This window comes from Rutilus rutilus (genome assembly GCF_951802725.1).
Source record: "Rutilus rutilus genome assembly, chromosome: 5".
NCBI classification, from domain to species: domain Eukaryota; kingdom Metazoa; phylum Chordata; class Actinopteri; order Cypriniformes; family Leuciscidae; genus Rutilus; species Rutilus rutilus.
Genome location: NC_140213.1, coordinates 37,636,122 through 37,649,643, shown reverse-complemented (window position 1 = coordinate 37,649,643; position 13,522 = coordinate 37,636,122). Strand labels below are relative to the sequence as shown.

General features: G+C 38.5%; 2 protein-coding genes across 2 annotated transcripts in view; one reads left to right on the top strand and one right to left on the bottom strand.

The window, feature by feature from the left end:
• LOC311291126 (hydrocephalus-inducing protein homolog) overlaps window positions 1-13,522 on the top strand; it is a gene marked incomplete at its 5' end in the record, with an annotated part of 141,571 nt that overhangs the window by 34,590 nt on the left and 93,459 nt on the right. The gene's annotated exons all lie outside the window — the stretch shown is intronic.
• Window positions 1,858-13,522, bottom strand: part of hydin (HYDIN axonemal central pair apparatus protein) — a gene marked incomplete at its 5' end in the record, with an annotated part of 61,399 nt that continues 49,734 nt past the window's right edge. The window contains 18 exons of the mRNA XM_084409516.1: window positions 1,858-1,998; window positions 2,550-3,475; window positions 5,541-5,765; window positions 6,272-6,502; window positions 6,602-6,752; window positions 7,171-7,334; window positions 7,749-7,958; window positions 8,124-8,343; window positions 8,494-8,774; window positions 10,144-10,299; window positions 10,389-10,587; window positions 10,687-10,856; window positions 10,961-11,182; window positions 11,301-11,508; window positions 11,635-11,782; window positions 12,105-12,270; window positions 12,358-12,484; window positions 13,295-13,498. Of these exons, the coding sequence (XP_084265642.1) occupies window positions 2,966-3,475; window positions 5,541-5,765; window positions 6,272-6,502; window positions 6,602-6,752; window positions 7,171-7,334; window positions 7,749-7,958; window positions 8,124-8,343; window positions 8,494-8,774; window positions 10,144-10,299; window positions 10,389-10,587; window positions 10,687-10,856; window positions 10,961-11,182; window positions 11,301-11,508; window positions 11,635-11,782; window positions 12,105-12,270; window positions 12,358-12,484; window positions 13,295-13,498 (3,592 nt within the window). The 3' untranslated portion in view covers window positions 1,858-1,998; window positions 2,550-2,965. The remainder of the gene's footprint in view (window positions 1,999-2,549; window positions 3,476-5,540; window positions 5,766-6,271; window positions 6,503-6,601; window positions 6,753-7,170; window positions 7,335-7,748; window positions 7,959-8,123; window positions 8,344-8,493; window positions 8,775-10,143; window positions 10,300-10,388; window positions 10,588-10,686; window positions 10,857-10,960; window positions 11,183-11,300; window positions 11,509-11,634; window positions 11,783-12,104; window positions 12,271-12,357; window positions 12,485-13,294; window positions 13,499-13,522) is intronic.

Genomic DNA, 13,522 nt, shown 5'->3' with positions numbered 1-13,522 from the left:
ATCAGCGGCGGCACACATCCCAAAACTCAGCCCTCCTGTCTCACCTAACCGGAGCAGTTCAATAAGTGCCATCCATTTAGTCCAGATGCAGAAAAATGCGAGAAAAAGCATTATTAGCACTTTAGAGAGTAGCTATAGGCCTACTATTAAAGGAGAAGTTCACTTTTAAAATGAAAATTCTGTCATCATTTAGTCACCCTCATGTTGTTTCAAAGCTGTAAGAATTTCTTTCTTCTGCTGAACAGAAAGGAAGATATTTAGAAGAATATCAGTAACCGGACAGTTTTTGGGTCCCAATGACTTCCATAGTATATTTTTTTCCTACTATGGAAGTCAATGGGACCCAAAAACTGTCTGGTTACTGACATTCTTCTAAATATCTTCCTTTCTGTTCAGCAGAAGAAAGAAATTCTTACAGCTTTGAAACAACATGAGGGTGACTAAATGATGACAGAATTTTCATTTTAAAAGTGAACTTCTCCTTTAAATAGGGAATAGACTGTAATGCCCATTGATCCCAGACAGCTTTTAAATAAACTATGGTAATGTTGTTTAAGTCCATTTTTGGCTTAGTTTACTGCAGTAACTCTCCGTTTTAGATCTTTGCCATTGGTGGAAACATATGATCCATATTTTCCTCTTTCCTCTACATGACTATCTACTTAAAAAGACACAATAAATACACCTAATTGCATGCTTTTAAGTCATTATCCCACAGACCTATTCTATATAGGCTAGATGCAGTTAAAGGTAGGGTAGGCAATATTTTCATAAACACTTTTGTTATTCTTGTTGAAACTCTCTTAAAGGAATAGTTAAGTTTAAAATGAAAATTCTGTCATCATTTACTCACCCTCAAGTTGTTTCAAACCTGTATGAGTTTCTTTCTTCTGCTGAACACAAAAGAAGATATTTTGAAGAATGTCAGAGAGTTGATGCGCCCCATTGACTTCCATAGTAGGAAAAAAAAAATATTCATACAGGTTTGAAACAACTTGATGGTGAGTAATGATGACAATTTTCATTTTTAAATGAACTAGTCCTTTAACATCCTGATAGCAATCAATAGAAGTGGCCTAAATATTACAAAATCTACAAATATCATCTGTTGAAGTCTCAGAACCAAAAAATGTTTGTCTAATTTCACCTTCCTGTCAGCATATGTACAGTATTTACAGTTACTACTGAACCAAAACAATGAGCTTATGCTGCATTCACGCCATGTCATAACCATATTTTAGAGACGGCAACCCGTGACGTTCTACTCTGAGTTGTTCTCTTTACCACACATAAACAAACTCAGTGGTACATTGTGGCACGTGCAGGGAGCAAAATGACACTAGTCAATGGTTATTCTGGCTCCTTTTTCAGTTTGAGGCTGACAAACCAGATGCAGAGACATTGGGGATGTGCCTTTCACATGAGATTGGACACACTGAGGCAGACTGATAATATATGTGTTGTTCATTTATATATTATATTTATTAGACTGCATAAATGTCTCAGCTAGCAGCAGTTGTTAAATGTATAGGTGAATATAACCACTTATATAAACAGGTAGAAAAATATAAGCTGAATAAAACTATAATAAAAGGAAAAGAAAATGTGTGTGTGTGTGTGTGTGGGATCAAAAATACTAAGCTTTATAGTATATTATATTTTTAAAATACTATAAAGCTTAGTGTTTTACTCTACACAAACCTAGAGGGAATATACCTCCCATCATGCCTCAGTAGATAGGACATGTTAAAGGTGATGTAAGAGCAACAAGTGCACCTCCTGGTGGACTAAAGAGGAGCACCTGAAGCTAGAGCAGTTCACTTGATCCTTGACTGGTGTGATTCAAACAGCAAACCTGAGTGCTACAGAAATTTTTATTTTTCATTTTGAGTCTTTACAATACATTTGTGTTTTGTTCAAAGAAGCATATTTCTTCAAACTGAAAGATGGATTAAAAATAAATAAAATCATCTTTATGTGAAAAGAACAAATTTAAAACTGGTGCTGCGTTCCAGTCCAAAACTGTCATGCCCTTCACTCGCAAACTTCCCTCCGTCTCGTTCACTCGGATGTACGTCATTGCGAGTGCCCACTACTGGCGGAAACTGCAATGGGCTGAACTGGAACGTCCTAAGCCCTTGATCACTTGGAATCAGCTGTGGAGTTGATTTATTATTTACATTTTTTTTTTCCTTTAAGAATTTGTTTAATGCAGCATCCAAATGTGTATGTGTGTTTGGGTTGTTTTAAACAAAAAAATATATATAATTAATATATCATAGAGTTGTCTGTTGTGGTGGTGATTAGATGAGATATGTGGTGACGTCACAATCGTACTGCATTGTGGGACATATAGGTGCCTGAAGTGTACATTTGAAGCAGACTCGCTCCCTCGGTCAAAATCGAGGGAACGAGGGTCTGTCCATATAAACTTCCCTCGTCCACTTCACGAAGTGGAACGCACTTCAAAATGGCGGCAGGGATTCCCCCGAGGGGAAGTGCTTAGGGAAGTTTGCAAGTGCGTGTCTAAAAGTGGACTGGAACGCAGCATGGGTGCTCTAAGTGATGTTGGGTGACGTCACTTCTTGTTGACGTTTGAAGTATTGTCAAACAAAACGGACCCAAACCCCACCCCCAAATCCTTCTTGTCGGTTATTGGCTGGAACAGTTTGTTATGTTTCGTGGTGCGGGTTAGCCCAGTTTGTTTTTGTAGCTGTTTGTGGAGCCTGTGGTGTCTGCAGAGACCGCGTTTTTTTACAGTGTGTTCAGGGGACAGACAGCTAGCGGACAGTGAGATGTTTGCTGTATGTGACAAAAAAAATGTTGGCCCTAAAAAACGCGTGACATCGCTTAGAGCACCTTTAACGGCCCCAAGAAACATGTATAAAAAAAAACAACTTTGAATATTACATTTTCTAACCACTACCATGATTAATTTTATCCAAAGAATAGCAGACCTCCTTCTTCATGCTGTTTTTTTCTCTGAAGGAAGCTCTGGACAGTAACCTTTCAAGTAGTAAACCCAGAAGATGCCCTGTCCATGGCTCTCCATACGTGGGCAGGAAATTGTCAGCTTTCCGTGACATGGGCCTCTGGAGCTCGTAGGAGGGCCGTCAAATAAAACCTGTATGTGCTGAGTTTTTTGAGGTGCAATAGTCTCTGCCCCCTTGACAGTGAAGGCAGGGTTGTCTACCTGAAAGGAGAAGGTGGTGGCCTGTTGAAAGACATTCTTAAAGGAGATAGAGACACTGGAACCTAAGCTGATGGCGAGAGGACCCTGAGGTTTAGGTGGGGTGCAGGTGCCAAACAGAGGGAAGACATACTCCCCTCCGACGTCTGAGGAGATGGTGAGCTGGCTTTGGATGTCTCCCACCTGGCAAGGTTCGAAATGAACTGGCACGCTGATATCTGTGCCAGTCTGGTTCCCCGCTGCTGCTTTAATGTTCTTTTCTACAGTGAAGTTTGGGTTGTCCATCTGAGTCAGAAACCAGATTTGAGAGGAATTATTTTAGCAAAGATATTAGAATTTATGTTGCTAATGCTGTTGCAAACCTGTATGACTTTCTTTTGACAAGGCAAGGCAAGTTTATTTATATAGCACATTTCATACACAATGGCAATTCAAAGTGCTTTACATAGAAGAAATTAAAATAATAAAAAGAAATAAGAATAATTAAAACAGTTTAGAATAAAATATAAAATAAAATACAGTACAGCACAAACAGTCGGACGAACAGCGGCACAGTGCTCATTCATTAAATGCACAGCTAAAGAGATGTGTTTTGAGTCTGGATTTGAATGTGACTACTGTAGGAGCACATCTGATCTCTTCTGGAAGCTGGTTCCAGCTGCGGCTGGCATAATAGCTAAAAGCGGACTCGCCATGCTTAGAGTGAACCCTTGAGCTGATATGATCCTAATGATCTGAGTGATCTGTTGGGTTTATATTCAGTGAGCATATCTGCAATATATTGAGGTCCTAGGCCATTGAGTGATTTATATACCAGTAATAATACTTTAAAATCAATCCTGAATCTAACTGGGAGCCAGTGTAAAGACCTGAGGACTGGTGTGATATGTTCATATTTTCTGGTTCTGCTCAGAATCCTGGCAGCCGCGTTCTATATGAGCTGCAACTGTCTTATGGTCTTTTTGGGAAGGCCAGTGAGGAGTCCATTACAATAATCCACCCTCCTGGTGATGAAAGCATGCACAAGTTTCTCTAAGTCTTGTCTGGAAACAAAGCATCTAATTCTTGCAATATTTTTCAGATGATAGTATGCTGATTTAGTTATTGCTTTGAAACTAAGGTCTGACTCTAGTGTCACACCAAGATTCCTGACTTGATTTTTAGTTGTTTGACCCCTAGAGTGAAGGCAGGGTTCCTGCAGGTTTCAGTTAGTCAAATTTAAGACCTTTTTAAGACATTTTAAGACCATAAAGATTTAAATTTAAGACCTACACGATGCATTGCCAAAAAATATTCAAATCAAAGAATTCATTTTATTTCAATGAATTCAGTAATTGAAAAAGCATTAACTTAATTTACAGATAAAGCAATCACATTAGTAACCTTCCAGACCCAACAACGCGTGTCAGAGAAAAGAACAGAATCAGATATAATTTTTTTTTATAGAAAATTGTACTTTGCATATTATAGGCCTACTGTAAAAAACACATAATTAGTTGATTTTAGTTGATCATAGCTGATCATAACTAGAGATGAAATGGCATGAACATTTCATTTAATTATTATAGTGCCAAAAATTATCACTGTTATCACAGAATCCGGTTCAAAAAGTACTAATACTACACAATGAAATCAATTCACCAAGTTTTATGTCGAAAAACAGCAAATAACAAATAAAATTAGCATCAATATGCACTAACATAAACATTAAAATAATACGATTAAAAATGATAACCAGATTTTAAAAGTGTCTTGCAACATGTGATATACTAACATGCACAAGTTCAAATAAAGTTGACAAAAAAGGTTTTTATAAAAAGATAAACCTCACATATTTCAGACTTTAATTTATCTTTTTTGACTCATTCTTTTTATAAAAAATTATTTAGTGACATTTACAATACAGTTTAGCTTATCTTTTATTATTAATAGTAAAATTCGGTCCGATTTTCCCGTGGCGTCTGTCGTTGCTATGCAACCATGCCCTGCGCTCTCCACAATGACACAAAAGTTTTAGTGGCTAATTGATTTCCACCGCCGAATAACAAGAATTGAGCCTTGCGCCATGGTTTCTTTTGTGGAAAGACTTGAAAAATGTCTCTTTTTGTCCATACAGTGAAAATAAATGGATTGTTTTAGACACCATTGACCTGCATGGTATGGACAAAAACAATTCAAACATCCTTCAAAATATCTTCTTTTGTGTTCCACAGGTTCATACAAGTTTGGAATGACATGAGGTTGAGTAAATGATGGCAGAATTTTCATTTTTGGGTGAACGGTCTCTTTAAATCCTATTATCACGAAGATAAAATCTGCTAGATAATAATGGGAAATTAGGGTCTCTTACCTTGCAGATATATTCGGTCTTGACACGAGAGAAGTTGGCGAACTTAGCTATGACACTGTGTTTGCTGCCAAGTGGTGCTCTGAAATATAAAGGCTTCTCAAGGGGTGCAGGCAGGGCCTTCAGCTGAAGCTCATAAAAGAAGTGTCCGAGTTCAGCAGCATACAACACCAGCCGGGCTGTGGACTCTCCCTCACACAGAGGTAGATATTCAAATGTAAATCTAACCTAAGTAATAAAAAACAAAAAACAAGACTCTTAAAAAAAACGGCCATTAAATACTAGGGTCACCACAGCAAAATCACATTGGTTTTTTCTTCGTTTGCATTTCATTTGAATTATTTATTATTTTTTTTTAATGGCCCACGATGGTGCACATCTTAAAGGGATAGTCCACCCAAAAATGTAAATCCTGTCACCCTCATGTCGTTCCTAACCTGTATCACTTTCTTTCTTCTGTGGAACACAAATGAAGACATTTTGAAGTATGTTAGTATCTAAACAGTTTTCAGTGACCATTGACTTGCATTGTACAAACCAAAAAATACAATGGAATTCCATGGAAACTGAAACTGTTTGGTTATCAACATTCTTTAAAATATCTTCCTTTGTGTTCAGTAGAAGAAAGAATTTCATACAGGTTTGGAATGACTTGAGGATGAGTAAATCATGACAGAAATGTCATTTTTGGGTGAACTATCCCTTTAACTTTGTGTTTCTGAAAGTAAACCTACCTTAGACTGAGCAGGCACAAGAAACTGTGGCGGAAAACTGATGTCTGAATTCTGGCACTCTGCAGAGAACGACACGTCCACAAGAAGAGGGTTCTCCACCTCCGTGAACTCTGATGTCATCTGCCTCACCCGGGTCGCCATTTCTTTAGTGTCACTCAGTCCCGGAGCCGTCGCTTTAAAGTTGACATTGTAGAATAGGAACTCGCCAGTTGCCTCATTATTGAATGTCACCTGTGTAAGCGAGGAATATGATATTTCATAGGGCATAAATCTGTTTTATAACCAAAGTAGTCTGTATTAGCATGTGTATGGGTGTATGATGGCACTTGCTTTAGCACTGTACTGGCCCTCTTTATAAGTGAAGAAGGAGAGTTTGTAGTTCTTCGTATCCAGTGCAGGCACATCAATGTATTCCAGGCCCTTCAGGGAAACGATGCCGTCTGAACGATCTGGTTTGATGAGCTCCATCACAGAACGGAACCTGCACAGCAGGATAAAAAACACACAATGATCAAACATAAATTATACAATGTAGCTAAGTAGAGGAATTGAATTTGCAACCGTAGCTTCAGAATTTATGGTCAACAGAAGGTTTTATGATCATTACAAAGCATATCTCAAGAGGCACTGTATTGTGTGGCTGTTTTATGGGTATTTTCAGGATTAACAATGTTTATCCATGTGCAATGAGCATGTTTATGTGCAATGCATCCAAGAAATGTTTAGGATAATATGGCATTTTGCGGCAAATATAATCTCTGTAGGTTAATTCTAGCATCTTTATCCCTTTATTTGGAAGTCTTTGCAATAAACTTGTATTTAATTAATTGAAAAATAAGAAATAAATGACTTATTTCATGATTGTGAAATACAAATATGTTTCGGTGTGGATGAGGTACCTCTGAGGTCTGGGCAGCCAGTTGTAGACAGGTAATGTCTGTGTGTGGTAGGTTTTGCATTTGATCTCTTCGGTTACTGTGCCTTCAGCCTTTGGTGGCTCAGCTGTGCCTTGCAATATGTACAGTATTCCACTGCCGTCAGGAAAGGAGAAGAACACAGAGCCCTGCACCAGAAACAAGTCACCATGAAATCAAAATTGACAGTTCTTATTTTAATGGAATACTGCAATAAATGATTTGACTGTGCACATCATTATTTATTTTTTATTAATGTGCCCTCATAATCTTTAATCAAAACATCTTCCCTTCCCTCATGCAGTGACTTTTTCTTGGTCGAGAAGCCGTTTCATAAAATATAATTCACAAAATTAAACTTTTATTTCATGCCGACTTTTAATAAAGCAGAGGAAAGTGAAATCCTTAACAGTGGAAAACATCTAAATTGTTTGTATCATTGGGCATACAGTAACTTTGCCAGTCGCTATGGGATTTTTCTAATGACTATTTGCAATTTTGTTTTGAATTGTATAGTTATAATGAATGGAAAGAGCCTTCATCTTGTGTAGAGAGTGCCATACCTCATGCCTCTCCCCATCTGCAGTCATGACCAGAGGCTTGTATGTGATCTCATAGGTGTTCTGCTGTGAAGGCTCAATGAGGAGAGTGGGCGGCCCACTCCAGTGCTCTCCCTCTATGACACATTTCAGAGTCCAGCGCTGGTTAATGCGGCTGGGCAGAACCAGAGACTGAGTACACTGACTGCGCACCTGACATACGAAATTCGCCACCTGCTCACACAAAAGAGAAAGAAAGCAAGAAAAGTGACACAATGATTAGTCCTGGCCTTTAACTTTAACATTTTTATCAGCACATCTATTATTAGTAAATATACAAGGTTGCAGTACTCATTAAAGAAAATGGTTCCACAGTCACATTCAGACTAAGCCACTTACCTCTGCTGCGACCTGCGGGACAATGCAGGAGCCAGTGAGGGTGAGTTTTAACGGTTTGCCCCCCTCTACAGCACAGCAGAGACCATCATAGCGCAAATCTTGACTCAGCTCCGTAGGGGCATAGGTCACTTCAAGAGATACTTCCATCCCTGGGGTCATGTAGCCCTCAGCAGGGAAAATTGTGAAATCGGGAGCAAAACCCTTTACATCCCACTTAAATCTGAAGAGAACAAGGAAAAGCTGAAGATGCAGAAATACAAATATATATTTCTATTTGATATTTTGTTCCTCAGATTTATTCATTTACAGATTCAGCTACACATTTTAGATGAAACCAGTCACTGAATTGTGATTACGCATGAATGCGTACCTCGCACCAATGTCTCCTGTGTTCTGCATGATAATACGACGGGTGGCTTGGCAGCGCTGGACCACAGCTCCAAACTGCAGGTAGTCTGTGTCCAGTCTGACCTCCACCCCCTGGCAGCTGCCCTTCATGACCAGCAGAGGGCGAATAGCACCTAGACACTCCAGATGCAGCTCCTCTATGAAGGGAGGCATGCGCTGTTCAGGAGAAAAGAGAAGCTCCACCACACAGCGGCCGCCCCCCTCTTTAAGTGTCACCTCCCCCTCTGGACGAACAGACAAGATCTGAAAAAGCACAATGATTCTTTTTAATGTATAGAGTGCAGTGAAATGTGCGCATGTTTTCATATACACTCAGGTCCACATGTCTGGGACTACGTTGTAACATTGATCATGTGACTGATTGTACAGAAGGTCAGATTTAAGCTCAAGATTTAAGATCTATGAGCTCTTTTGAGCTCTTTCACTACGGTTCTAGTCTACTGTACACTACTGAACAAGTGAGATTTTACAAAATTATTTATTCAGCAAGGATGCATTATATTGATCAAAAGTGACAGTACAGACTATTTTAAATAAATGCTGTTCTTTTGAACTTTCTATACATCAAAGAATCATAAAAATATTAAGCAGCATAACCGGTTTTAACATTTATAATAAGAAAGTTTCTTGAGCAGCAAATCAGCATATTAGAATGTTTTCTGAAGGATCATGTGACAGTGAATACAGGAGCAATGATGCTGAAAATTCAGCTTTGCCATCATATGAATAAATAGTACAAATTTTTATGTATTTAAAATGTTTGTCAATTATTTATTTAGTTTACTAATTAATCGCACATTTGTCTTTAATTAATTGTGATTAATCGCATCTAACATTAATGTTTTTAACATATTTTTATATTGCAATACTTTCACATTTATTTGTGACTTTAATATATTAGGGCTAAACGCTAAGGTTTTTTACTATCACAGATGGGATAGTTCAGATTTGTACCTGCCCTGCGCTAAATCAAACACTGCATAGTCTTCACTGCATACATTTAAATATGAATATAGTTTAATCCTTATTAAAGCTACAAAAGTTATTCAGTCAAGAGCAGTTTCTCTGTCTTTTGTTCTTTGATTAACCTTAATGACAGAGACAGCAGCTGTCTCTTTAAGACACACATCCTATTTTCTCACAACTTTACGTTCATTTAACTAATTTACAAAATGAGAATTTTTACATAATTGTGTGAAAGAGGTGGCATTCTGTGCAGCCCTTTCGGGTGTTTATTCACAGAGAACCTCTTCACAAACAGCGTGCTAGTACACATTTTTGTTATTTTTTTGTGTCTTATCGCACTTGAATGGTTTAATAGCACTTGAATGAATGATAGCGTGATCATATACTGTAGCGCCGTAAAAGGATGAAAGAAAAAAAACGGATGCTGAGTTAATTGCGTTAAATATTTGTAACGCGTTAAACTGAAAAAAAATATTGCATGCGTTAACGCATTAATTTTGACAGCCCCTATTATAATAGAACATTTATTTTAAATTGTAATAATATTTCACAATATTAATGTTTTACTCAAAAACATTAGAAAATCTTCCTGACCCCAAACTTTTAAAAAGTAGTGTATAAGAGAGAGTGCATGTGCACGTGTTACCCTTGAGTCCTGGAGAGAGTTATCAGAGTGTCTGCAAAGACAAAAAGTCAGGGAAGAGTGGCTGTTGTTCACCAGAGGGACCAATTTCTGACTTCGCTGCCCAATCTGCAGAGCTCCAAAATTGACCACCTTATGTGCTGAGTCCTCTAAATTAATCTAAGACGAAAAATAATGAAGGATGAATATCTGTACATCAGGATGCAGAAAAGTAGGATCAATCAAATCTCCGACACCCTCTTTGTCACCTTCATTTCAGTGCCCTGTCCCAGGATCTCCACTACTTGTTTGGCACACTTATTCATCTCAAAAACCACCTTTTCGTGGTAACGAACTGCTTTGCGTGGGTAGAATGAAAAGAGAACTTCTACAGAGCCGCCTGGAGGAAGGACTTGAGGGGTGAAAGTGACCTCCAGGACGGGTGTGTTGGAGAACAAACAGTCTAGACTGAATAAATAACATCATATTATAAAAGCAAACCATAAAATTTCACTTTACATATTTTAGAACTTGAACATTATCATGCAAAACATAAATAGTTTCTACCTGATTCCTTTGCTGCTTCTATTGCTAATCACCAGTGTGTGTGTAGCAGGTACCATACCAACACAGTATATGAAATGCATTCCAAAGTGGTGCTTGAGGAAAGAAAATTCCAGGTCTGGAGTCATAGCTGAACCCATCAGGGCACAACAGAATGTCGGTCCATTCTTTATCTACAAACAGAGGAAGGAAAGACAACAAATTATAAAATGGAAAATAAAACAAATTATGTAAATGAGATGGGGACAATAAGAACGACAAAAAGGACAAGGTCTACCTTAATGGAAAAAGTCAGATCTTTAAGCACACATTTTCGCTGAGGGCAGAAGGTCACGGTGCAGCAACTCTGTCCACCTACAGCCACCGTGTCCAATGAAGGTTCCACTTGCAGGTGGGGCTGCAGCGTTGCAGGCCCAGATAGATCATACTTAACATCTAAACTAAACTTCCCAGGATTAGACACCACAAACGTACATGTGGATTTATCATTTAGCTCCACCTATTCAGGGAACAGATGACAGGAATTGTCAAAAAGCCAAAGACGAATCTTTTACACAACATACCGCCACACACACACTTTACATTCATACAGTAACTGACTTCACAAACATTTTTACCTGTTTGAAGTCAACCAGATGGATCTGGTGTGATGAGAGCTCTGTGATGGATCCCTCAGGGCTCTCATATCGCACATGAGCATTCATGCTGCAACACTCTCCCTTCACATTCATGGTCAGCGACTGGAACTTCCTCCGCACTGTCACCACTAGATTAAAAGCCACATGTCCCTCACGAGTGGGAGTGATCCGTATGACCATCGGGATCCTGTCAGAGGCAGATGTTAAGGGGTGTAAACAAAACCAGTGCATAAGATCAAACGGTGTGAACCGTTTTGACTAAATAAAATAATAAATGATATGTCTCAGACTTTATACAAATACAATAACATACTTATCTTTGGGTGGAACTGTTCCCTCCATAGGCTCTACCACTAAGCTGTCCTGGTAGCCTTCAGAGTGGCATGAGGACTCTTGGACCATAAAATGGAATGGTTGATCATCTCCATTAACCACAAAAACAGTCTGATGAGCTTCAAAACCTGCAGATAAAGGCACATGGATGCCCCCGGTGAAAAGACTGGCATGTGTTACCTATAACTTCAGAGTAAAATAATGATTGTCAATCCCCTTCACATCAGTAACCATCTAGATCAGTATAGCTGTTATCATTTACAAGAATATCTCAGTATTGATTTTCCAATGTTCCAATGTTGTTTTGGACTCCATTAACATTCATTGCATGGACAAAAAATATTGGACAATTGGACATTGTGAGGGTTAGTAAATGATAACAGAATAAACATTTTGGGCTGAACTATCCCTTAACATGTCAGAAATTAGCTTCTTTTTTTTTAACCTCACCTAGTAGCAAGCTGCCCAGATTGAGGTGGGCTCGATCAATATAGACTATAGGCTCATTAGCAGAGCCCACCAGCAGAAAGGGCAAAGACAAGTTGAGTTCAGGAATTAAGAAGGTCCAGAAGGATTCCACTAAATCCAGGTTGAGAACCTGGTACTCAAATGAGGCCTGAAAACAACAGAGATGAAACTTTGATATTGATGCATCTGACCAGCAGAATATTTGCACCGTGATTTGTTAGAATAAACGAAACACCTTCGCTTCTTTTCCCGGCTGAATGGACTTGTTTGGTGTAAGGCAGCTGAAAGGAGGTTTGCCTGAGTCGTCGCATCTCCAGATGAAAGAGTATGGCTTGTTCGTGGGATTAATAATACCAAATTCCCTGAGAGAAAATAATCTATTCATTATTTCTTTATAATATCACTCACCCATTTATTAAATCAGGGACAAGACTGTCAGCATATTGTATATATATAGTATATAGAGTACAGTATATACACTACCATTCAGGGGTGCATTTCCCATACAATGATGCAACTCACTGCTTAACCTTCATAGTACGAAGGTACGCATCTCTCTCTCTCTCTCTCTCTCTCTCGATAATTAATTAATTCAAATAAATGTAATCACAGATCACACCACTTTATCTCTGTGTCTAATTCAAAGCGGGCAGAATGCTAGATCTAACGAACCGTAACTGATGAAAATAACCGTTAATTTTACCCTTCCGATCAAATATTTGCGCTCAACACCAATAACGTCTTTAAGTTGCCAATGCTGGCAAATAACCATGGTATAAGCGAGATAATTCATTTGAATTATTTAATCAAGTTAACATGCAGTATTTGGCTGTAGTTCCAACCACGTAGGTTTGCGACGCTGTTTGCAAATGTTCATTGAATCTATGGTTTGGAGTAACACCAAATCGTTCAACTATGTTGTGTGACTATAGTAGATTAACGATGCTTATGGGAAACGCACCCCAGTTTGGGAAAGGATGCATTAAATTGAACAAAACTGACAGTAAAGACATGTATAGATTTGCAAATAGATGCTGTTCTTTTGAACAAACTATTCATCAAAGAATCCTGAAATTACTGTATCATGGTTTCCATTAAAATAATACATATTATAAAACAGTTTATGGTTTATTAATCAAACTCAGAACAATCCATTTTATAAAATGTCTCACCTGCGGACAGAAGTGCCAATACCCACTGAGGTGAACTCAATAACCCTGGTATTGGGGTCCACAGTGAGTGGGCTGTGGGGCTCAGGGATCCGCCTGTTTCCAGTCAGGTAGTCTGAATCCTTAAGGTGGAAATGACAGTATGGCAGCAAACTGCGCCCACTTACGGCGATTACTGGACTCTGCTCGTCCTTTAGATTAGGGATGCTACAATTTAAAAAACAGTTTGTA